Genomic DNA, 26,862 nt, shown 5'->3' with positions numbered 1-26,862 from the left:
GAATGGATGGAATGTGTGGATTAGATCAGAGATTAGGAAGAAGTGAGGGTGGGCCGGTGCCCAGAGCAGCTGTGGCTGCCCCTGGATCCCTGGCAGTGCCCAAGGCCAGGTTGGACACTGGGGCTGGAGCAGCCTGGGACAGGGGAAGGGGTCCCTGCCACTCTTGGTTTTCCTGTATTTACAGTGCTTGATCTTATACAATCATATCAACATATAAAATGTGTTGCTGTTCTGGTTAATTTTATATTGGAAATAGAAAGCTCTTTCCATGTTAAAGGAGAATTTCTGAATTTTTAAGTCAGGTTTGTTTTTTTTTTTTTTAATTTGCAATAATTATTTTGTTGTTGTGGTAGCAATTTATATGCTGGGAAGCAGGAATGAAGAAATAATCTATTGGGTTTTCTCTTTTTGGGTTTTCTCATTATTTGTGCAAGTTTATTATTTACTACCCTAGAGTAGTGCTGTTGTAAAATGTGCAAGAATATTTGAGATTTGTTGTAGATAGGACTGAATTGAATTGAATTGGATCTAAGTAACTGCAGATGCGGCTGGTTTCATCTTTATCAACTTATCTAAGCTTCTGCACTTAAAGGCTTCTGTCAGCTCAAAGCACAGGCACTGCTTGGTTGAACAGAGCTAAACTATGGTAGCACTTCTTAGCCTTTCAAAAAGAATTCTAATTTTAATTCAAACATATGTACTACAGAATTTGTAGGAGTTTAGATATGCATCAATTAAAAATTCCTTTCTGTTTTTATAATATGAGGCACAAAAAAAGGAAATATATCAAAGCTCTTGAAGTTTAATTTTAGTTTTCTCAAAAAATGTGTCTTCTTTCCATGTGAACAAATGCAATTGAGTTCTTTCCCCATTGCCTTGCTTAAAATAAAATAAAAAAAAAAATCACTAAAATATAAATTGAGATTTAGCATCAAAGAGCAATTTTGTCAATACAGGCATCTGGGGAGATTCTTAGAATGTTGGAATAATTATTACATTGGATTTCTGTTCAGCTTAAGGATAGACAAAAATTTGCTACTCGAGACCATACTGAGATATCTAAGTGCATTTCTGTTTTTGAAATTATGGCAGAGCCTACAAGTACAGCAGGGTTAAAATGGCTTTTATTTTTTTCCTTGGGTTTTGGTTTGTTTGCATCTCCAATTTTGATAGTTTGTACTTCAGCTGGACATCTGGCATGTTCAGAGCAGAGCTGAGTCTTTTGAATGCATTTTTCTCAAAGGGCAGCAATATGGGGCAGATATGGATTGCAAGTGGATATCTTCAAAAAGAACATCAGATGTATGGCTGGAGGTTTTCACAGCAAGAGCAAATTCAGCCAAATTAATTTGCTAGTGAAATATATTTAATATAACAATTCCAGAAAAGGCTGTGCACAGGAATGGCTGGGTCTGTGCATAAAAACTTGTAATTCAAAATTCTTTGGCCAAGGTAGGGTCTGTGAAAGACAAGCAGGAAAAAATTATTAAGAAGAGACTGTTAAAGAACTAAGGAGATATCAGGTCTAATAATTTCTTTTCCCTTCCCAAAACACAGTCCATCAGCTTCCACACTCCTGTAGACTTGCAATTTATGAAAACTTGACTTGACCCTTAATGATATCCTATATAAGGTGAGAATATGTTTTGAAAATTTAATACTTCCATCTCTGGAAAAAAAAAAAAAAAAGCAGCTGGATTCCCTGTAGTGTTTGTGCACTCAGCCTGGGGTGATGAGAGCCAAAGGATTATGTCCAGGAAGCTGCCTGTGCTGCCTTGAGATCAGTGCTTGACCCTGAGGAAGGGATCCTTCATCCACAGGGGCCCTGTCCCCATCCCTGTCACAAAGCACCGTCCTCGTCACAAATCCCAGATGGGTCTCAGAGAAAGAAGCAGGATGCTCCCTTATGCACAGTGCCCCAAATGATGGGGAAAAAAGGGCACACTAGAAAAAAAAAAAAAAAAAAAAAAAGGAAAAAACAAAAGGGAGAAAACAAAACCTGAGAGATTGGTTTGAACGTGTGAGGCACCATGGGGTGACCCTGTCACTTGGCAGTGTCTGAGCACAGACTGACTCCAGTTGTGCCCGTCCTTCCCCGAGCCCCTGAGCTCCTTCCTCTGAGCTCCGTGTTCCTTGGCACCTGACAACATGGCTATTGATTTCCAGAGATGTTTTCTGGGGGAAAATGATTGCCTTCACAGGTGAGATTTCTCTGTGCTCATCGTGGATTGCTGAGGAACTGGAAGGGACTCCTGTCACTGGGAATGATGTAATGCAATTTAGGAGGCGAAATGTGGGGATGTTTGTCATGCCGTGATGCAGCTCAAAGATTTTCATTATAAGTTACAAAAAAAGTAACACTTTAAAGGTCTTTCTAAATCCTACACAAGAAGGAGTTTCAGTAGATATTCTGCATGTGGAATTTACTCCAGTCTTAACTCTTCCTGCTGGGATTATTTATTCAAATTGTGCAGAAAGGTGCTGGGTCATAGTTGTGATGTCCTTTATTACAGACACACAACACACAATTTTGTCTGTTAAGATATACTAATAGGAGATATCTTGATCTGTACAACTCAGGAGTATAATCTAGATGTTATTTTAGAGATAAATTAGTATGTACTAGATAAATGATTAGGATGTGGTTATTTATCTTCTGTTAATTTGAAGGCAGATGACAACAGGCTCAATGTGAGTGACCAGTGGTGCTGCAGCAAAGAAAGCCAACAGGCTGCTGGGTCACACCAGCAAGGGCACCACCAGCAGAGACAGAGTCATTATCCCTCTCCTGGATAATGCTGGGAGTGTTGGGCTCAGTTTTGGTCCCTGCTATGCAAAAAAGAGGTGGACAGGCTGGGAATGGCCCAGAGAAGGGCCACAAAGGTAATCCAAGGGCTGGGAAGCTGCCATACAGAGAAAGACCGGGAGGATTGAGTTCAGCCTTCAGAGAGGAAGGGTTAGGGGAGAACTTATCACTGTGTTCCAGTATTTAAATGGAAGCTGCAAGGAAGATCTTAGAATCATGGATCAGCCTGAGCTGGAAGGGACCCTGAAGATTATCTTGTTCCACCCCTGCCATGGCAGAGACCCCTTCCCCTGTCCCAGGCTGCTCCAGCCCCAGTGTCCAACCTGGCCTTGGGCACTGCCAGGGATCCAGGGGCAGCCACAGCTGCTCATCCAAACCTGTTAATTTGAAGCCATTCCCCTTTTTCATCAGGAGTCACATGGAAAAGATGAGGGGTAATGGGTAAATGTTCTTTGTGGGGATATTCCAAGTGAACATGAGAAGGATAATTTTCACAATGTGAACAAGCAGCCATTGGAATAATCTCCCCAGGGATGTGGTGGATTCCCCAGCATTGGGTATTTCTCAGATTCAGCTGCCCATGCTGCTGGCCCGGTCTGTCTAGACAATGCTTTCACCATCCTCTGGCCAATAAAGGCTAAACCAGATGATCTTTGGGGTCCCTTCCAGTGTTCTATGATTCCATGAAGTGTTCACAGCACTCAATAAAATGAGTATTTGCTGTCCACTCCCGAGTCGAATGCTAATTCTTGTTTATAACATTATAAGGTTAAAAAGAAAGTCTGATAATTGTCTCCAGCAGACTCATTTACATTATTTCCTCCTAGTAATTACATGAACAATGGGGATTCTCTACCTAAGAGCAAAATACATGTTGATCTGTATGTGTTGAAATATAATCACAGCAAATGTGTTTTAATTATGTGCAGAAGTAAAGGCACGGCAGAAAGCTGCTGTAATATCTACAGAATGAGTCATCACCTAAAAGGACTAAAACATTAAAATAAAGCTGGTTCTAATAAGGAAAATAATTAAATTATGATAAACAAATGAAATGAAATTGCTTTATTTTTGTTGGAAGGGAAAGATTTAATTGGAGGATTTGTGTAGGCAGTAGGGATGGCTTTGCTTTTAAAGGAAATAAGAATTTAATTCTCCTAGAACTTGAGTGTTCTTTCTGAGATGAATGACAGATTTTCATTTCATGTGCAGTTGAAAAGTTGAGGAGAAAAGATAGTTTTGTGTCACTTAAAATACAAACTCTTAAAATATCAAAAAATGTTTTGGGGTAAGGATAGTATTTTAATTAGATGAAAATGAGACCCCTTACATGATAACAAATAAAATGTATTTAAGAGGAAACATTCTGTTTACATTTTAGACATCCTAAGAAAGAGAAGCACTTTAGAAGAATAAAATTAATGCATATACAGGTGTAAAAAGCTTCTCAATGAAAATAACATTGCTTCTCAATGAAAAATAACATTGAAGAAAGCAATATGTTGAGAAAAAATACTGCCTTGGTTCTTCTTCAAACTCTTTTTTCTTAAATCAACTTTTTAGTAATATGATGATTGGTGTCACTGAATCATTATTCTTGTCCAGGAAAAAAAATAGGTGAAAAAAATCTATGCAGCTCCAAGGGAAAGTGATATTTTGAGGGTGTCTTCTTGGTGGTCTGAGCAGCCATCCTTAGGAGCTTTCAGTGCTCAGTTTGTTCTGAGTGTTGGGCCTCCATTTCTGTGGGAGTTTCCCCAGCAGTGGAGTGGGCAGATGATGTGATTTTTACTTAGCATTGGAGGTGCTCTCCTGGTTACCGTGGTGACACATTTGGCATTGATGTCCCTGTATTCAGATCTGGATGTTGACAAGGTCCCCTTGATTGCTGGGACACAAATAAAAGGGTTTTTCTGGTCTCTGGGAAGCTGGGAGTGAATTGCTGCTGTTCAGGGTAATCTCTCAGCTCTGCACCCCAGGCTGGATGACATGGCCACTCTGGTGATGACTCTCTTTGCTTGGACTATCAATATAAAGTGTCACTTCGAGAAGAGAATCAAGCCCGAAGAGACTTTAGCCACAGGCAGGGAGAAGAAACTAGCTTGGCAGTAAGATTCAAGGAAGAATAAATAAAGTCTGGGAGTATTCTTAGCAAAAAAATACAGTCACTATTGAATAGAAGGTGATTGAAGTCAGGTATTATTTCTGGGAAAAAAAAACATAAAAACAAAAAACAATTCAGAGGCTCCATATCCATCTCTTCTGCAGTCAGAGAAGGTATTGAAATCCATGTTATCTCTGCCAACCTGTGGCTTGCCTTACAGATTGTAATTCTTTGTGTTCTCCTTGGTTTCAACCAGCTGCTATCCTGATTTTCTTTCATGCAGATTTCCTGGAAAAAGTTCCCATCAAGCAACTCCCCCATCCCTCTGATGGTGAGGGAATGCTTCTCCAGTGCTCCCCCACAGGCCTAAAAATTCAGTAATTGTCAAATCTCTTGTAGACAACAGAAGGAAATGGAAAGAAATGTAATTATCAAATGTAAAACTGTCCAGGTAACCCTTAGAGTGAATATTTTCCCAAGTATTCTTGGATTGTTTAGGCATTTATCCTCTTTGTGAAAAGTTTGTTTGGATTTTATTAAAAAAAATTAAAGGAAAAAGGAAAAAGGAAAAAGAAAAGCTCCAACCATATTGTAATCAATAAACTGGCATCTGGAAGTTAAATATTCTCAGCTTCATTTTCTGTGGCAAGATTTAAATTGCCTAACATTCCTGTAACTTTTTTCTCCGTGTGTTTTAGGAGCCATATGCTTGGTATTTATTTTCTTTTGAGTCTTCCTTCTCTGCCATGTATTTACCCCAGATATTTCTACTTCTTAGCTGTTTTCAGCATCCAAACTGGCTGACATTTGGCCTTTGAGTTTCACTACCAGTGTCCCTTTGGAACTACATTTCAGCAGATAGAAGAAAGCTGAGATACGAGGATTATTTTTTTCTTGTGACAATATAGCATAATTTAGCTGGAGGCTTTTTACATTTTTCTCTATTATCCATCACCTAATCTGCATAACCTCATTCCTTTTTATTAGTAAGGGACAGATGTTAGACTTGTAACTATTTAACTCTTATACAAAAAATTATTTTTCACTGCATGCAATACAATTTCACCACAATTTTTCATTTTGCCTTAAAAATACAGATTATTATTAGATCTAGAGAATTATTAGAATTAATGTGATGTTCCTCTGAACGGTTAGAACTGGACTTAGTAGAGACCAGAGCAGCAAACAGCAAGCAAGGTTTAAAAAAGCTGTAAGAAATCCCAGATATTCACGGATCTGGTGGCACTGGATCTTTAAATGGGGATTTCCATCCATCCCTATGGATACTACAGTTTCCACAAATGGGATCCATCTGCAAGGGGCTGCTTGTGTAACAACTGAAACCTAAGAATTTCCTGGTCTTTCTGGATTCTTTCACAGACCTGGGCCTGTTAAACCTGCATATCAATAATATATGAAACCAAATCAGAATATATTACTGGCCCAGGAACTCTGCTTTTCTTATGGATTTCTCTCCTATTATTGGGAATGTCAGTGCTGCAGTCCCACAGAATTGCTGTGTGTTTTCTCTTGGGTTTCGTGCTGGTTAGGAGCTCAGGGTTTCATTCAACCTAATTATTTTGTCTTGAAAATGTTTGAGCTTGTTGTAGCACTGCATTCACACTTCCTCATCACAGAGTCAGGAAAGGAAAGGAGGCTGGAGAACTCCGGGGGTTTCCCTGCTCAGCCCCCTCGCCAGCACTGCTCTAAACCAGGCAGGAGGCAGTGATGGCTCCAGCATTCCTGTCCCTCTGCCTTCTCCTGAGAGCAGCCACCAGGCAGTGCATTGGCACAGCTGAGACAGGCAAGGCTGGGCCAGCTGCTGAACACACACCAAGCCACAGGCCACTGGGGAGGTGTTTAAACAGCCTGGCCTTTTTAGTGTGGGTGGAAAAAGAATTTGGTTTCATGCTGGTGTGATTGTGATTCCTGACTGGCCATGGTTCCAGCATGTCTCAAAACAGAGTTAACCTTTGATGAGCCAAGATATGTTTGTTAACTCGATAAGTTTTTGTGTCAGAATATTTGTGACCAACAGTGCATTTGACACTGCTGATATTTTGTTGAAGAACTTCATGCAGCAGATTATCTTTTCAGTTAACTTTGCCATCAATGTCCATTTACATACCCAATAATCCCATCTCCATAGGCGAACAAAACATTCCATCTCCTATCTCCTGCTTAAATGTAAAAAGGTAGCTTTACTGACTTAATAAATAATCTCAAACATTTTACTTTACTTCAGGGTCTTGCTATTTTCAACACTTTATTATCTGCCAGTCAGATACTTGTTAATCTTATTATTTGTCTCGTTTGTATGGAAGTCAGTTACACCTCCATTAGTTATCATAAGAAGTATAAAAAATAAACTTTTAGGCCAGTACTAAACTCTGATTTTAATTGGGCTATAAATTGTGGAGTCATAATATGAATTAATAACTAGATATTAGTTGTGAAGGGTTTTTTTTTTAAGGGGGTGTCTTTGCTTCTGTATAATTCTTATAGGTTTTGTGCTTCTCATAGAGTTTTGTCCCTTCAAATCTGAGACAGAGACTCCTACTCAGTCTTCACATCAGGCCCTAAAACCATTCAAATTTTTTAAAAAATCATCGCAGGTCTAGAAATTTGTGAAGACATTCAGCTCTATTTTTCCCATGAATTTGACTCATACTGAATCCATAGGTGGCAATTGTAGAAATTAGCCAATGCCTTAGAAAGTTTGGGGTTTTTTTTAAATTATGTATTTTGTGTTCATTCTTCCTTGAATAAACCTCCCTGGTTTAGAAACAGGGAAGGGGAAAAAGCCCCATTTGCTATTTCTCCATAGCAGAGGAGAGTGAGGTAAGCTGGGGAAGGCTATAGCACACAATCTAGAGTCCTGGTGACAGCAAGGAGCTCTATGTGTTATTGCAGTACAGGTAATTAATAACCATTATTTACAGCTCAGTACTGACTGCAGTTGTCCCCTGCCTGGCTGCCATTTGGTGCTCGGCAGATTTCCCTCAGGAACTTCAGCAGAAATAGCAGAAACCTCCATAGGATATTTGGATTTTGTTTCATTCTTGTATCCAGGGTATTATCTGGATCATTTAAGAACTCAGCTTCACTTAGTATTGTACCTCTTCCTCATCTTTGTAAAGGGTGCTTAATTTGTGGGCTTTTTATCCTGAGCACACATTTTATTAGAGGAACCTTGGTGAAGTCCTTCAAAGTTCTCCCTTTTGTTGTTCCTTTTATGGAATTTATGTCCTCCTGTGGGCAGCCTGATGATCAGTTCTTTGAAGGAGGGGGAATACATGTCCTGTGTCCTTGAAAGGTCCTCAGAAATCATTATTTAGCCTTATATACCTTCAGTGCTGCCCCAGCCTGGCCAGCACAGGAGGGACCTGGAGCTGCTGAGAGAGCCCAGAGGGGCACAGGAGGAGCAGGGGATGGAGCAGCTCTGCTGGGAGGAAAGGCTGGCACAGCTGGCATCGCTCACCTGCACAGGAGGAGCTTTGGGCTGAGCTCAGGGTGCCCTGCAGGGCCTGGAGGAGCTGCAGGAAAGATGGAGAGAGACAATTGCCAAGGGCTGGAGGGACAGGGCACAGGGAATGGCTCCCAGTGCCCCAGGGCAGGGCTGGATGGGATGTTGGGAATGAGGAATTGTTCCCTGGCAGGGTGGGCAGCCCTGGCCCAGGTGCTCAGAGCAGCTGTGGCTGCCCCTGGATCCCTGGCAGTGCCCAAGGCCAGGTTGGACACTGGGGCTGGAGCAGCCTGGGACAGGGGAAGGGGGCCCTGCCATGGCAGGGGTGGCACTGGGTGGGCTTCAAGGCCTCTCCCAACGCCACCCATTCTGTGATTCTTTGCCTCCTGTCTTTACCATAGTGAGCATCCTTTCCTTCCTCCCCAGCAGAGGGGAATGCAGGACAGCTGCTCACCTGGTCCTGCCTGCGAGGAGCATTAAGGACAGCAGGGAACAGCTGACTGGGGACAGGGCCATGTGGGGTTTTGGCTGCTCTGTGCTCACAGGGTGCTCCGAGCTCCCCCCAGCTCGTGTGGGCAGAGCAAACCGACAGTGATTCAGCCATCATTAAATTAGTGCAGATGTCTCCCGCAGCCTCCCACAGGAGTCTTTCCATGAGCTCAGACAATTTGGATAAAGGTCTAGACTAAATCATTGCTAAGTCTATATGGATTCTGGCTGGTTTGTTACACACTTCCTGCCCCTGGGATACTGATCTGTATACAAGTTGCCTGTCTCCATGCTGAGCCAGAGCTTCTTTTGTGATGGGATGCTGACCCCAGATTTTGGATCTTTGGAATCATCGGTAGCTCAAGTGCTTGTAGCAAATGACACAAATACTCTGAACAGTTCCTACACTTATAGCACTGCTAATTCTGCTTCCTTTGAAACAAATTAAGTTATCTGATGTGTCAAAAAAAGGTGATAATGGTTCCTGAGACTGAAGTCTCCAAATGTCCTGGGCTGGGGACTGCAGGGCTCAATACAAGTTGCTAGAGGATCAGAGGTAATACATCCCTAGGAATGAAGCCCTGCTGGAGCAGGCACGGTGGTTTATTTCTGCATATTTAATACTGTCGATGTGTAATGGTTTATGCATCCTCGCCCTGTTCAATTCTTCCAGAAAAGCATTAACAACGGCAGAAGCTACGATCTTTCTCTAGTGGTTTAAGAAATATTTCAAATTTAATGGTGTTGCAAATTGATCACATTATGAGAGACATAACCTTTGCGAGTGAGTTTGTAAGAAATTCACAGGAATGCATGACTTAGTGGAAATGCATGGGAAATTACATTAGGAAGCTTTGAAAACCACACAAGTGATGAGGCAAATAACTCCTTGTGAAACTGCATGAAATGATAATAACTAGTTTCAACCAGGTTCCTCCAAATAACTTACAATTCTGCATGAGTTACCCCTAATAAACATCTAACTGCAGGAAAAGAGGGAAAAATAATCAAATTATCCTCATGTTACATCTATTCATTCTGATGTATGACACTCTGATGTTGCTATGTAATTGCAAACAGAGCACCTCTGAAGAGCTGGTTCTGGTTTGTTTGACATCTCATAAGGAATTTGTTTTGTAGCATTTCCTAGTTGTGTTTATTTTCACATTCTCAGTAATTTGAAAGATATTTCAAGTAAGAAAAAATTGCTACTGCACCCCTGTGCACAGTTCACAGGTTAGTGTAAGTGCACTAGAAATCAGTCATATTGTCACCTGTAAGCAGATAGTTTATAAGAGAAGCAATATGTAAGTACCCAAAATTTAATTTTTCAGCTCTCTTTATTTCACTGTTACCTTCTCAACAGCTTTCAATTTTAGCTCGAGCTGGCTGCAGAGCTGATGTTTATATTTCTGCACTGTAGCTGTGTTTGACAGCCAATTGCTAGAGAAGAGCTTTCTATTTGCACTGCCAGCTTTACACATTATGTAGTTTTAGATAGTACTTACTTCCTTTTTCAGACACTGAAGGATGTTAAGCAGTAATCTTAAATTTGAAAAATTACCTTCCAAAAAAAAAAAAAGAAAGGTATTTTACTGCTTTCAGGCTGGTTTTATTAAATATTATTAGCAGAAGGCATCCTGCATGGATTTGAAATTCTTTTATTAAAAAGGAAGACAGGTTAAATATATTATCTCTGGGACCCTCACAGTCATTTTGAGCAAAACATGAGAAGAAGCCAGGCTGGTGAAAGCAGCTGAAAGCAGGTCCTTGAAGGATTTTAAAATCATGACAACTAAATATGCTTAAATAAATAGAAATATCTTCTCCCCTTTGACCACTGTGACCTGTTGTACTTTTCTGTGCCTCAGCTGATCTATGCTCTAAGCTTGTCTAGTTTGGCAGATTTTGTAAGCAGCCTTCAAATTACTGCTGTGCCTACATAGTGATTAACTTTTTTATTCCTCTTCTGCAATTCAAAGACTATGTGTCCTGAGCTAGAGCTTTGACATTCACTTGAGGAAATCGTTTCAACAACACAAAGAGGTCTTGGTGCTCAACTGCAGTGAACTCGGCCTGAGAATGAAGCCTGGCAAGTTCTAATAAGCTTTTGAGGAGGAAAGGAAAAATACAGCTCAAACAACATGGGAGAAAAGCTCAGAACATGGTGAATAGGATGATGATGATTAAATGAACAACACAGTAGGATTTGGGATGTGGGAACTGCTGAGCTTCTGGCTAGGCTGTGGAATGGGAATTCCTATAGCTTATAGTCTTGTACAGCCAACTCCATATTTTGTCTATATTGAGAATGGATCATCAAGTTAGCCTCTGCTGGCAATAAAATTGACAGCCCAAAGGGAAGAGCCCTCTGAAGTCATTCCTGGAGGCTTCACAAGCCTTACATGTAGCAAAAAACTGTAGCATAGTTTGTGTCCAAGACTGACAAGCTGGAGGAGGGAGCAAATAGCTTTGCTGCTCTTTCACTGAGTTGGGAAGAGTGACAAGTGCAGGAGGAGGCACTGTTAATTATAATGCCTGAAGCACTGGAATTGTTAATGTAAGAGCTTGACCCCAAACAGTGGGAGATGACAGACACTTTTTTTCCCCCATAAAGACACAAAAGCGGGAATGTGTTTTACAAGACTAAAGCCGCATGCAATTTTTGAGGCTCTCTATGCCCAGCTCTCAGATCTCCTGTGGTGAACCACTGTTCACTGTAGATGAAATAATAGGGAAGTAAATGAGATGGGAAAGGATTCCTCTTCGGCAGTGCGACACAACTTCATCTCATGCTTCCAAGTGTCAGGAACAGTTGGGTTAAAAAAAATCCAGAGCTGCTTACAGGAGCGGTGTGTGCTGGAACAGGGGAAAGGAACAGCAGTCTGGGTTCAGAAATAGTTGCACGAAGTCCCAGCTGGGCAGAGAGCCAGCTACAAAGAGGTGCCAGCCATCTGAGGCCACTTGACACGGGACTTGACACGGGCACTCGAGCCGCGGGAGCGGAGGCGTCAGGCCGAGCTGCGGTGGGACAGGTCAGGTGTGGCACGGCGCTCTCAGCACAGGAGGGAAGACAGGTGGTATTCCCAAATGGGAAGGGCCAAGGCCAGAGCTAGGGAAGCAGAAAGCTTTAGTATCATCTGGCTTAACATAAGGACTCAGAAACAGCAAGGTATGTAAGCGATACGTGCAGGAAAAATCAGCCTGAGGGTGGTTTAGGTGGGAACAAAGCACCTTGTCCTTGTCACCATCACAGCCACGGGTGGGGCTGGGGAGCTGGGGAAGGATTTGCATCTGGGGATGTGGTTTCCTCGTTCAGAGGCTACTCCTCTGGTAGGGGGAACACAACTGTGAAACAGCGCCAGAAATACCTAAACATTCTAATTGCAAATTCATATAGAGACTAACTGGAGATAAATGCATGAAGCTGTCTAAGAATGGCTTGAGTAGTCCCACGGTCTGGATGTTTTTTCTTAATGTGAGACTGAATGTGGGTTTATCTCTTCCTCCCATCTGTAAAACCAAGTAGAGCTGTATTTTTTTTCTCCCAAGACATTAAACAAAATTAGATATTAAAGATTGTTAATTCAGCCTGGTGAGGAAGGCAATACATGATACAGAAAGGACCTATGGCACTGTGACCAGGAAGGACTTAGATCAAGATTCAGGCAGGTTCTTGAGCTCTTTCCTTACATCAGCTGGTCATAATCAGTGGATTACAATAACCTGACTGTTAGAACCCAGCCTTGTCTGCAGTTTTCAAATAGCAGTTCACTCCAGTGTTCTGTGGGATGATACCAAAAGGTAAGCAATGAAAAGTCATTTGTGCACAGTTGCATCGTAAATATATACAGAGACAAAATTAGCAAATCAAATAGAATAAAAAAGCAGTAGCAAAGACTAAACAGAAACATAAAAGAAGCCATCTGGAATCAAAGATACTCAAATGACATGGTAGGAAACTGAGGCAGACAAAAGCAGAGATTATTACACTCTTAAATGAAATTGTTAGGGATATTATTGCTTTAATTCCCTTTGAATCTGGTTATGATACTGCAGCTGAGGAGTGTGGGCAGTAATGTTTTTTGACAGTTACTCCACAGGCTTCAACTTGCATGATTCCTGGATCTTAAAAGGAACCTTTGTCATCCATGGACATGCCTGTTTCCCTTCTGAAAGTGTTCCAAGGACTGATGTTATGTCAAAAGCATCAGCTCTGTGCCCCAGTTGAATACTAATGCAGAATATTTGATTCTCCTCTTCCCCATTGTGCACTTATAATTACCATTACTAAAGATGGGACCAGCCTGTCCACGGAGAAAATGAAAGATTGAAATTTTAAATTGAAATAAAATTCACTTTATTAATTCTGTGTTGTGGGTAAGCAAATCACATCTATTTATAATAGTTTAATTTGGAATGTCTCTTTAAACTGTGGGTCAACAATAAACATGTTCATTGTCCATGATGTGTCAGAGCACATCAACAATACACAGAAAAGCTTCTGTAACTCCTAAAGAGGTTCATGTTTTTAGGATAAAAACATCCCTGCAAAGCCACGTACAGAAAGAAACATCTGAAGAGTAAGGTGCATTACAGTTTTTGAAAGCATTTTCAAGCACAGCTTACAGTTTTGATATATATAAAAAATGGTTGTAAAAGTCACTAAAACCCTTCCATACTTTCACAGAATGAGTGAGAGCTTCTTAGAAGCCTGCAGTTTCAGAAAAGTCATAAAAAGCTGAAAATTCCATCTCAAAGTCCGTTAAATGGGGTCTGCCTCATAAATGAGGAATTTTATTGCAAGGCAAAGGTAAAAAATAGAAGAAGAACCTGAAACATTAGGACAGTGCTGGTGCGTTGTGCTTGTGTCTCAGGTGAAAATAAGTGAGGCACCCTTAAAAGAAAAGATTCCAGAGTTAGGACAGGGAAAGATTATGCAAATTTTAAAATGAAGTTTTAAGGGCAGATGATTCCTTTTCCCTTGAAACAAGTATGGGGTAATTCCCTTGTAATTACATGAGGATGAATTAATTACTTTCTAACAAACTCAAATAAAACCTTGACTATATAATACCGCCTTCTCTTGCCTTAATTAAAAATATCCAGGAGCATTTTCATAATGTGTAGATTCTCCCCCCGCTACTTCCCCACATTAAATATCTATATATTTATGCTTTTTTTACTGATACAAGGAAATTGGGATTACAGATCCTCCCACTGATGAGGGATCCATTATGGGCTGTTGTGTATCAAATTGTGCATCAGCACCACACACCTGAGAAGGCTGGAAGTGCCCAATCCTCCTGCAGAGGAAAACCAGCAGCTTTCTGCTCATCTGGGCATGGCCCAGCCCCAAGTGCAGGATGCACTCTCCTGATGGTGAACACACAGAATTCTCTGTGCTGAAAAACCTGTTGTTTTGGCTGCCATGGCTTTGCCAGGTAGCTGAGTGAGAGCAGGTGAGACAGCTCCCATCTGCAGAGGAGACTCGTGCATCTGCTCAGAATTGCAAAGGAGCTCCACCAACCTCACTCCCAGCCTTTGTCCATGCATTAAATCCCTGCTGCAAATGCAGTTTGGAGCCAAGGCCTTGCTAAGAAAACCTTGTTTAAAATATGCTGAACAAAGAGTTATGGAACAGGAAAATTTAATAACATTCCCACACTCCTGGAGTTGTGTTTTACTGCAGAATAATACTTTTGCATCTGCAGAGATGCTCTTAAAATAAGTTTAGTCTCTGCAGTTTCTCTGGGATGGATTTTAATTATACATGCTTGCAATGTATATACCTGAAAGACTATAAATGCATTTTATACCCTTGGATAGTGTGTTGGCAAGACTTTGAGATGTGCATTGGTCATTAGTGAAAATAATGTTAATTTTGTGGCAGCACCCTGCATGTGCTGTTCCTGTCAGTCCAGGATTACCATCTGTATTATCAGATAGAACAGCAAATGAATTAATAAAGACTAGAAATTGTTCTAATCTGAGGGTTCATTTGGAATTAAGGTAATTTTTCAGAGAAAAAAGAGATCTGAGGCTACAGGGGAGCTATTAGTAAGGTTTTAATACAGGGTATCTGCATCACCATGAAAACTCAGAGCTGCTCCAAAGTCACTCCTGCCTCCATAAATCCAGGCATGAATTGGGTGATGGACTTGCATCTGCTGCTTTAAGAAAAAGAGGTGTGTGGATTTATAGCCTCCCAGGCAGGGCAGAGATGGAGGAAGATGATTTCACTTCCTTTGAAGTCTAATGAAGTGAATCTCACATAATAGAAGTGATTTTAGCTCTCTCTGAACAAGATGAGGTTCTCCAGTAAATGTGTTTGTTTTGGGGTGCTCTCTGCCAGTGGGACATTGGGGCAGATACAGACATTTCCTGTTTTAAGCAGAAATTCTTGTTGCATGTGGGTGTTGCTCTGAAAAAGGTCAGCTTTCAAGTATAGGTGCAGCAAATAAAGCTGCAGATGTGGAAAGCAGTTTCATATTTACATTTGTGAGGCTTTTTGAGCAGAAAGCACTATTCAATTCTAATGTTCATTATGCCCTTCTCTCATTCACCTAGATCCTATATAATTATGTGTTTAATGATCTTCCCCCTTCACACGAACACAGCTTGCTGAAGCTTGACTCTTGCAGTAAATTATCATTCATGTCTGGTAGAAGAGAGGAAATATTACTTGGAAGAAATGCTGTGCTATCTGACTTAAGATTTCAGTCTGTGGTATAACTTTATAGTAGGTGATGATGACTTAATCTTAAATCTAAACAATAAAATTATTTTTGAGAAGTAGCTCTTCAGGTAATTCGTTATAATATTTTGATGTTAGAGTGTAAGGACTTCAACCTAAAAAAGCTATTTAAATTATTTAAGTCAATTTGGATGCTCCCTATAGATTGTAGTAAATGCCACATTTATGTCTTTTTATTTTTTTTTATTAAAGAACTAAAAAAAAGGAAATAAATATTGCTACTATAAATCTTTGAGTAAAAGACTGATCTTCCACTCATCAGACCTAATTTCAACTTTAATATTATAAAATACCCTTATCTCTTGTACTTTGTTTAATGTTTAGCCCTTCACCTTGTAGTGTTTCAAATAGCAATACTTGAATAACAAATAGCAATTCTTGCTTTTGATACAATAGAATTTAACTTATTAGAGAAAACAATTCATGGCAATCATAGACACTTTTATCATTTTAACTGTTGTTATATCACTAGAACTGAAAAGGTTTTATAGCCCTGCATTAATATATACCAGAACTGATTTATGAGCCATAAGTGCTGTTGGATATTATGGGTAAAACCTGAGATTACAGACAGCCTCCCTTACTTATTAGCAAATAGCAAATTCTAGAATGTTTAAGCCTTCTCAAATGTCTGTGGGGGATATCTGGTTTATTCTTAAAAGTTCAGATTTTAGCTTTTTATTGTGTGGTTGAGATGCTCCCAGTGCCTCTGCTGAGCTGTGGGTGTCCAGACAATGCTATGATATTACATCACTCTAACTCGGCTCTGAATATGCTGCCAAAACCTTCATATGCAATGTTAATGCCATATAGATTTTATTCAGGGAGCAAACAGATGCTTAAATTATAAACAATCTGTTTCAAACACAGATTCTGGATTGATCTTTACAGGCTCTGGGGCCCTGGAAATTAGGGTCATAAGGACAATAATCTTAAAGGCAAAAGGAGTTGTATTAACTTTCTGAGCAGACCAAACTGTGACACCAGCCAAGAGGAGAGGGCAGTGGCTCAGGAAATGAGGCTGATTGTTCTCAAGCAGGAGCTGAGGCAGGTGCAAAAAGAAAACCAGATTGAACTTTTGGAAAAGGGACTCAGCTGTCGCTTGACATCTCTGTGTATTTTGCTGTGGGCTGGGTAGGAAGAGTGAACTCGATTGAGTCATGCATATTCACAGCTAAAGTGCTCTGAAATGTTGTTAAAACAATGGTGGTGTAATAAAACGCTGCCCAGCAAAACAGAGAGGATAAGTTTACAGCTCGTGTGGCTCGTGGGAGTAGTGCCATTATTGCAGAGCAGGGAGTGCACTGGTGGCCAGGATTTTGTGTCTGTAGCAAACCAGACCAACATGAAATCAGCCCTGGCTGTGCTGTCCACTGTGCTTGTTGCAGCAGACAGAGCTTTGTGCTTCTGAGCCCTTGAACAGCTGAATTCCTGAACAGGTGAGCTGCAGATGCAGCTGCTTGTGACCAATTGTGGACTCGAGGACCTGCAGAGCCACTTGTGACATCAGAATCTCCTGTGGTTTGGCCATAGCTGGTGTTACAAGGCTTTTTTCCACACTATTTTAATATCCTAATGCCAGCTCTTCTTCTAAATGATGCTTCTGCCTGGCCCTGGCAGCCTCTGCTATCAACTGAGAGTAAAATGCATAACCAGCAACAGCTTCTGTTGAGCTGTCTGCACAGAATGAGCAAACAGGAAAAAGTCCTTAGTGCTGGTTGTAACTCATGCTGCAACCTAAGCAAGTTGTACATATTTCCTTCAGACTGTCTTTTGTGAGGCAGAGATAAATAATAATGGATGGAAGTTACATTTTTAATGACGTTATTCACTTCTTATTGATCATATTGAGTGTGTTAGACCTAACAGTAAACAGAATTGAAACTCCTATTACTGTGTATTCAAGTTATTATCCTGTATTTTTGAATGTGTTGACAGGGATACATATGACCCAACCAATTCACACTTTCACAACTTAAAAATTATTGGAGATAATCTGATATTCAGTATTTGGCACTGGGCCTACCAAAAAAATCAATGGAAGTCCTTTTTCCCCAGGTTTTTAATTAACAAAACCATTAAAAATAATGAATATATTTCTCATACTGCTTCAGTTTATTATAATTCTCTTTTGTTTTCTTTAAAGCCAAGTACAAATTTAATACAATTTTTTTTCCTGATGCGGCTTTGAGGAGAATGGGAAGATGTGTGCAAGGGTTCTTCTACCAGGGCACATACTTTTAGAATAAAGATCTTAGAACCTTTTAGGTTCTGCAAAGATCTGAGTTGTGTTAGTCTTCTTACTTTCTGTGACTGCTGTCTGTGAACAAGATTCCATAGATGCCAGTGTTCAACCATTTCCAGTCACCTGGAAATAAGCTGAAAGTAATGACTAAAAAAAGTAGTTAGATTAAAACATATGTTATGGTTAACCCTCCCCTCACCCTGTGATCTAATAGGTTAAGGACGTTTTGTACTTGTTCATTTGGGCTGATAATTGTTCTGAAGGCATTTACATTTTAGAATGGCATTTAAAAAATATATAACAGCGGCTTTTTAAATAGAAAGTCTAATTATGCCTATGATTGCATCCCTTTTTGATTAGTATGCATACAAATCCCTGCTCTCCGTGTGTATTCAAGCTGAGATATAGATCACTGCTGCTGGGATTGAAGCACAAAGGATCAGCTGACAGAATGTATAGTTAGACCAAAGCAAAAAAACCCCCAAAAAAACCAAAATTCTGTGTGTACATTTTTTTGTCTCTAAAATGCCATTTTTTTCTCTTTTTCCCCCTTTTAGCTACACACAGACCTGGACCCTGGCAGCAGCAAAATCAAGTATATTCTGTCAGGAGATGGAGCTGGGACCATCTTTGTGATCAACGACAAGACTGGAGACATCCACGCCATGAAAAGGCTGGACCGGGAGGAGAAGGCTGAGTACACCCTCACAGCCCAGGCCGTGGACAGGGACACAAACCAGCCCCTGGAGCCCCCCTCAGAATTCATCATCAAGGTTCAGGACATCAATGACAACGCTCCTGAGTTTGTAGAGGGCCCCTACCACGCCACGGTGCCAGAAATGTCTGTTGTGGGTACGTATTGAGAACAGCCCAGCCTCTCCCTGCTCACAGCCTGGGCCCTGCCAGGAGGCTGTTGAGTTGGTGATGAATAATAAGGTATTTATTATGTTGTTAGCATTCATTTGCATATTTTCAAATCTTTTCTTGGCCGAAGCTTTCATCTGCAGCACAATAGCCGAGTCCCTCAGTAGTAAGGAAATGATTAACAGCTGTATTAATGTCTCTTTGTCCAACAACACTTTAATGGGCTAAATTTATATTTCCCTTCTGACATTGCAGTTAGAGAATTGTTATTGAGAAGGATTTATCAAGATTTGCTCCAGCATGATGCTTTAATCCTATTGATAGTTTGTTGATGTTTAATTATCTGTTTGTTGTTTTCCTACACTTGCAGGGCATTGATACATACTTATTTGTTTTCCTTTAAGTGCAACTGTAATCAGGCAAAAACATTGAAATTAAAGATGCTGTGTCTGGGAATTGATGGTTAGCTTGTAGAGTGGACTTAACCAATTAGGCACAGGATTTGCATGGATGATGGAAGGGAAAAGCAGAGAAAGCTGTGGAAAAAGATGGTGAAAAGGGAAATTAACTGTGTGAACGCAGAAAAGAGAAAGGAGAAGAACATAATCTTCTTAATATATTTTACTTATATTTATTCATTTTGTCGGATTAGTGTGAATCTATTTCCTCATGGATTAATATATTAGAATCTTTTCTGCATAGTTTGTCCCTGTGTTTGCAAATGAACGTCCTTAAAGAGGCAGATATTGACACTCCCCAGGACACGAATTGAGTGCAGCTCATCTTCAGCTGTCACTGAAGCCAAGGGAAGGAAACACAACAAAACAAGAGAATCCATTTCAGGGCAATATAAGAATTCAGGATAAGCAAAGGCATCAAAATCTGGCTATGAAATGCAGTGGAAATTCTAATGCATTTTTGTGTTAGGTTGAGGATAATGTGCTTTTCAGTGATTGTCTACATCTGTCAAAGCAAGGTAATTGAAGGAGTGCCAAGACACTTCGTGGAACGAAGCAACATCCTATCACAAAGTTTCAAAAATCGCCATTCTCTCTGGTTTGAAGAGAGTTTGTTTAGCTAAAAGAGGAGGAATGTGAGGAGTCAGAGCCATCCTCTCACTCACAGCACAGAGAATTACACCAAGTCATTGTCAAATACAAGTGTGAGTGCTGACTGCATGGTCATACCTGAGGCTTCATCTTTTAAATCAACTTTGCTCCAACAGATTTTCAAATCTTCATTGTGCCAAAAATGATACCTGAATTTTTGAGCCTGCATTTCAATTACTTTCTAGACCATAGCTTTTATATGTTGAGTTACTTTTAATTATACAGCAGCACAAATATAATGTGGACCTGCTTTCAGAAGATATTTCAGTCAAGCTCTAGGTGAGCAAATGACTTAATTAAATAAAATGAGAATAGAAAACTAAACCAAAACAAAACAGTGTGGGAGAAGGAGAAAGGGAAATTGAATGCTGTCATTTCTTATATAAATGCCATTTATGTAGTATTCCAGGAGAAAAAAGAGAAAGATATATGCAAGAAAAGATGGCTTCTGATCACAAAGCCTATATAAAAATAATTTATATCTGTGCATATTTATAATCTGTGATAAAGACATGGCCCCTGTCCAAGCACTATTCACTGTAAAGAGGAGGAGAAAAAAACAAAACAAAACAAAACAAAAAACCCTGAAAACTTTGAGGGGAAATTAATCAGGAGATGAATAAAAATCTAGGAAAATTGTTAGCATGAGTTTTAAAAATGGTAAGTGCAATGATAGTAAGGGAATAAAAGGGAATAAAAGATGAAATAATAGTGAAAGAGAGGTAAAGTAAAAATGGAAAAAGAATGGAAGAGGAGGGGAAAATGTGAAGAAAGGTGATGAGAGATGAATTATAAGTTAAAAATTCATTTAGGAAAACTTTATTCTAGAGGATTGTAGTAGAAATTACCAATGGCTGGATGTAGTTTAGTAAATAGCAAAAGGGGATGGCTCTACAGGAAAATGTTTCATCTGTTCCCCCAGCATGTTGGGGAAAAGAGACACTGAACTGCCTCTGAAATGACAAAGTTCCACATTCTTGTGGTTTGTTAGGATGCATGAAAGAGTTTTGTCCAAAAGCAAGTGTGTTCTAACAACAAAAATGGTTGTTGCCATTACTAAAATAACATATATTGTAGAGATTTGCAATAGATATCTGACAGATCTGAGGTTTATTACTGTAACTCTGAGAGTTTTGCACAATTATCCCTTAGGATCCCTGGCCCTTCCAGGTGTTGAACAGGACATTCCTAGGGGTGCAGGTTTTGAGGCTGCTGCTCTACAGAAGCACCAATGTGCACTCCAGATCTTTTGTTGAGAAACAAAATCTATTTCTCTGCTGTTCTTTCAAAATTCAGAGAATGTTCCTGATTCCATTACATGGGGCATGAGTGAGTGTGAAATCTCTGAAGCAGAGGCAGTGGAATCTGTGTCTTAATCTCTGATGGAACCAAATGTCAGGGCTGGAAAGTGGAATATGAGAGTGTTACCCTTCATTAATTTTGCTGTTACTATTTTCTTCTGCTTTCTTCTCTTCATCCACAGGTAGCAACATCAAGAGATGAAGGAAAAGATTCTCTGTAATTTATTTCAGGTTTTTTTGCAGGTTTTTTTTAATTTCTCTTAAAAATAGACTAACTCTTCTGTGATGTTTACCAACAAAAAAAAAAAAAAAATTGTCTCCTTTCAGAGTTCAAGGAATTTTTTACTTTCCCCCCACTAAGAGAATTTCACTACCATTATCCACTTACTTAATTCCCTTAAAGAGATCTCCACCCACTGCCAATTTTTTGCTTTGACTTTTGTACAACACAGGCATCACTATGCAGTTTTTCTTACTCAGGCTAAAACAAAGTTCTGCTGAACCTTTTCTTTCCTCAAATGCTTATATCAATTTTCTGCTCTGAAACAGAAGAGGACTCATATGCTCTCTATATATAGTGCTTATGTAATGAGGATGCAGTACAAGGCATTTTATTTTTGGGCCTCAGGGGAAGGCAATGCATGAAATACAGATGAAGGCTTTAACCTTTCATTGTTCTAAGGTTCTAACATGATGCAGTTTTTCTAATTAGACCTGGTCTTATGTTCCTGCCTAGAACATAACAATGTCAGGTGTTATTTTGACTGTATAGAACTGGAATGAAACACTATGGAGATGTGAAAACCATCTTCAAACTGACAGAGAGCAGGTTGAGATTAGAGATTAGGAAGGAATTGTTCCCTGGGAGGGTGGGGGAAGCAAAGGATACCCAGATTTGCTGTGGCTGCCTCTGGATCCCTGGCAGTGCCCAAGGCCAGGCTGGACACTGGGACTGGAGCAGCCTGGGACAGTGGGAGGTGTCCCTGCCATGGCAGGGGTGGCTCTGGATGATCTTTAGGGACTCTTCCACCCCAGCTGTGGGATTCTGTCCCTACCTGCAGCGTGTGCCAGCCCATGTGGGGCTCTGTGTGTGCCAGCCCCCGAGAGCCGCACACGGCCACGGCTTCCCTGCTTGGTTTTCATTCTGCATTTCGGTGCTCTCTGGAAAATCCTGCTTCCCTGCTGAAACAAAAGGATTTGCATGGCTCTCCTCCCACTCCTGGTGCAAAGAGGATCAGTATTACCCGGAGCTCTCTCTGGGAGGAGTGCTGCTCACTTCTCAGCTGTCTGTGCAGAACACACTCCCACACACGCGCTCGCTGCCGGCCGCGTCACTGCGCTCAGACTTAGTCTGAAATCACTTATTTCTCTCTTTGAGCAAAGACACCAGCACATTCCAGAAAAAAACAAAAAGTTTTGAGAACTAAATTGAATTTCTTTATTGTAATTCCCACATAATCTACCATAGTCAGCTCTGCTCCCCACCTCCAAAAATGATGAATTTGCTTGTGAAAGCTAATAGTGTATATGGAGAATATGTTCTTTGCTGAAACTGTGCACTTTAATACTTGAATTATGATATTAATTTTTCTTAAAGAATTAAAGATCAAAAAGTGAAATCTGTGGAATTACTTTGTTATGGCAAGTATTACAAATGGGAAATAATTTATTTTTTTCTGTAAATCATGTTTAATCACTTTTAAACATAAAAGGGTACACTGGGGTAGAAACTCAGTTAAAACCTTAAAAAAAATTATCTGTTTTTCTGGGAGTAAAAACCCCAAGACTATTTTTTTGCCTCCCTATTTGTCTGTGAGCTCTGTATCTATGTCTGCAACTATGACAGAATATTATGTAAATGAATGAGCAAGCTTAGAAGATACATAAGGGTAAATGGAACAGGTTCTGTGGCATATTTAAAGAAAAAAGAAAAAAAAGAAAGAAAAGAGGAAAAAAAACCCCACAGCTTTCCTTGAGTATGTTCTGTTTCTGTGTTACCTTCTCAGCTACACACAGATTCATGAATTCCCCAAAACAGGTGCAGAGGTGGTAATGGGAGCCAAGGTGGATATTGTCTCTGAGTTTTGGGATCCCTTTTTTCAGGAGAGGAATGAGGAGTGAAATCTCTTGATTTTGCTCTCAGTGAAGCCGGGAATGTTTAGACAGCGAGTGTCATGTTGAAAGACAGGAGACGACTGAAGCAGAGTGACAAACATGTTGGTGAAATAAAAAAGGACACAGATGGAAAAAGAACAAAAGCCATAAGGGAAGAGAATTCTCTCATAGTTTGCCTGAATTAAGGTAAACAGACAAACTTTAATAATTTCCAAATATAAAGGCTTCTCCTGGCAGTCATAAAAAATACACACAGTGGAATTCAATCTGACATTGCTCTAGAAATGCTTTTGCCTTTGCCACTTGAAAATAGTAACAATATCGAAAAGCTTAGAATTTTTTTTTTTTTTTTTTTTTTTTTTTTTTTTTTTTTTTTTTTTTTTTTGTCCTTAAATGCTTCCATGAAAGGTCTTTACTGGAAAGTGTTTAGGTTTTCAGTTGAGTCAGAATATCAATTTTCAGTTTTGGCACAAGCTCATCTACTTAGGAATGCTTTCCCTTGAATCAAGGTTTGCCCTTCATTACACCACTGCAGATAAGGAATTCTATCATCTTCTTTTTTTCTTTCTTTTTTTTTTTTTAAAGCAGAACAGAGTTCTTTACTCCAGCCAGGTGTATTAGGACCACTTTACATAGTGCAGCTTTGCTTTCCAGTTCTCCCAAAGATATTCACTCTCTTCCACTTACAAATTTTTTGCAGAAGGACAAAATCTGTTCCATATGAGATCAACATGCAACATCTGACATGAATAGGGATAGAATAACTTGACAAATCAGAAAGTTGTAATAAAAACCTGATTTGAAATGCCATCAACATCAACCACAATGTCTTGCTGGGGTTTTTATCATTGATTTTTAAGGCACTGAGCATGACTGTTAAATCAATGATAGTTTGTCACAAAATTGTGGAGTAAGGGGACTACAGCACTGGGGTCAAGTACACATTAACCCAAAGGGTAAATGCAAAGGCAGTGCAAAATCTAAGGGAAAAACCATCAGATGTTGTAAAATATGGCAACAGTGTAACAGCTGTTTTTTTAAAAAAAAGTATATTTTCATGTTGTCTTGTTCCTCCACTTGTCCCTCTTGTGCATAATCACACACAGGAGCTGTGGCACCGGGGAGTTTTATGTGAGATTTCTTTGGTGAGTGTGTGTGTGTGTGTGTGTGTGTGTGTGTGTGTGTGTGTGTGTGTATTTAAAATTGTCACACAAAGCTTTCAGGAAGGGCTCAGACATTCAACAACAGAGCTGGCTGGCTGTTCCTTAACCTGACTGGATGTTGACCTTTGAGAAAACACAGTTCTGAGCACCTGCTGCTATTTTTGTACTTTTATTTCTCATGAGATCTGATCAAAAATGTCGTTATCTTTCTTACTGTTCTTATGTGGTCATTATGAGCTCGAGGACCATGATGGAATTAATACTTTTTAGGAGTTTATAGGTTGATCCTTTAGTTATCCCTCTCTATATTGTCCTATTGTACTAAACCAGTTAATTGACAATACAGAATTACCAAAATCTGTGAGATTGCTCCAAGTAGTTTGTGCCAATGGCAGGAAGTTCATGAGTGTTGAGGTTCTGAAGGCACTATCTGGTCCTAGGAGCAAGGTCTGACTTTCCTCTGCAAGGTGTGGAGCTATTGATATGTGCTGGTTTATGAGACAAACACTGCTTTTCTTCCTCTCCATTCACTGGCAGCAATTTGTGACAAATTGTGCATTTTTTGCACACATGCATTCCCTTAGCACGAAGGAAAGTTGTGCAGATGACACATAGAGAAGATAAACGCTGCAGGAAAAATCTGCTGGGATCAGAGCTGAGGACATAGTTCCTTATGGAGTTCTTCCAGATAGAGAAATTCATCTTTCCATGCTGTTCCAGTTTTGGGATGAGGACAGACAGACAGAGCTGTCACATGTTGTTCATGTGATGGCAGAGCAGAGGAAATTTTGCCAGTCTAAGGTGAATGTCCTGTGTACCTACAAGAATCTGTCCTACTGTGGTTTTTCCTCTTGACTCCTAGTCACAAACATCTTGTTCTTGTTGCAGATATTCTACTTCTGAAATCCTTTGTGGTCACCTCCATTTGTACATATCAAATGCATCATCGTGTTTGTGTTCTGTCACTGTGTGAAAATAAGTCTCTGACTCAGGTTTCTGATGCATTCTCTTCTGGTTACAAGTTTAAATCTATTCTCAGCATGGATTTTTCACAATTTCCCCAAATGTAAAATTTTGAAGGAAAAAAAGATGTTTCAAAGAGTGGTATGGTTTAGTTTTGCAGGCTTCGAAGTTGTGTTATCTCATTTTTCTAAGCAGCTGGGTTGGTGACATGAACCCATTTGCTGGACAGGGGATGATGCCTAAGTGGAAAACAGAAGGACGAGAGGAAGTGGAGCAGCACAGGTTCCTGCCAGACTGGTGCTCACAAAACTGGTCTGGAGCATAATCTCACCCTTCTCAATCAAAGGAAATGTAGACAAGGTCTCACCAAAAGGTAGAAAGTTCTAGGTCAGAAAATAAAGTTCAGTGTGGTAATATTTTCACAGAAACTTTAATTACTGTCATTTCTATTCCTCTGCTAGCATGAAGACTTGGCTTTGGAACATCAGGGACCAATACTCCTCAAATTCTTCATTAAGTGGCCTGAGTTAGACATCTCTCTGATGGACACACTTGATGTTTACCAAAATGAGATGCAATTCAGAATCCTTTTTTTTTTTTTTTTTTTTTCTGGCACTGGTTACTCCCCACCTTGCCCTGATGACACCTCTGTCTTTGGTTAAGTGCTGAATCTGCAGCTCTTGTTTTTCTGTGAAAAGAGTTCCCAAGTGCCTGGGGCTGCTGGGCAGGGGCCCAGAAGGGCTCTGCTGCCCTTTGCTGTCCCTGCAGTGGCCTGGGGGGACAATATTTCAGACCCTGCTTTTGCACCCTGGGTTACAGCTGCTGGCACTCCAGGCTTCACTCTCCCAGACAAAGCCAGCAGAGTATCCTAGCTGTGAGATGATATCAGCCACTTTCTGTTCTTACCATACAAAGTCATAAATGAAAGAATTTCTGCAGTAAACAGCCTAGGCTGCTTTATTATTTATTTCTATTTTTTTACAATACACTTGAGCATAACCTGAAACTTCCATTGGAATCAACAAGACTTACAGTACCTTTTTTTCTGCTTGGTAATACAGTGTACAGTGATCATCCAATTTTACTGCCTTTGCCTGGGGACCTCACAGAATGAATGCTGATGAAATAGTCAATTGATTAGAGACAAGCAGTCTTTCAAAATGTCCTGAACAGTAGAGGAGCTATTTCCCACTTCTCTCACAAATATAAATTAATATTCTATAGCAAGGGTGTTATCTAAAGGGAGAATAAAAAAATAGCATGAAAGGAAAACATAATTCTTTAAGCCAAACATAAAATATATTTTTACCCTTCTGCTGTTGCCTGTGATGTTTCAAACCGTGTACTAATCCTAACAAACAGCCACCCAGGGGAATTTGCAAAGGAATACCTGCAGGTTCTCTAATGGCACCATCTCATAAGTTGTAGCAAGAAAGAATTACCAGCCTTAAATCTGAAAAGGAAGAAGGTCCCTTCTTGCTAG

The 26,862-nt window shown here is 40.1% G+C and overlaps 1 protein-coding gene across 2 annotated transcripts in view; it reads left to right on the top strand.

The window, feature by feature from the left end:
• CDH8 (cadherin 8) overlaps positions 1–26,862 on the top strand; it is a 156,088-nt gene that overhangs the window by 38,930 nt on the left and 90,296 nt on the right. For both annotated transcript variants that reach the window (XM_077786269.1, XM_077786268.1), the window contains one exon: positions 18,422–18,716. In XM_077786269.1, the coding sequence (XP_077642395.1) occupies positions 18,530–18,716 (187 nt within the window). In that variant the 5' untranslated portion in view covers positions 18,422–18,529. The remainder of the gene's footprint in view (positions 1–18,421; positions 18,717–26,862) is intronic.

The sequence above is a fragment of the Lonchura striata genome, chromosome 13 (genome assembly GCF_046129695.1).
Source record: "Lonchura striata isolate bLonStr1 chromosome 13, bLonStr1.mat, whole genome shotgun sequence".
NCBI lineage: Eukaryota > Metazoa > Chordata > Aves > Passeriformes > Estrildidae > Lonchura > Lonchura striata.
The sequence above is the reverse complement of the archived record's forward strand: the minus strand, read 5'-3'. Positions and strand labels throughout refer to the sequence as shown.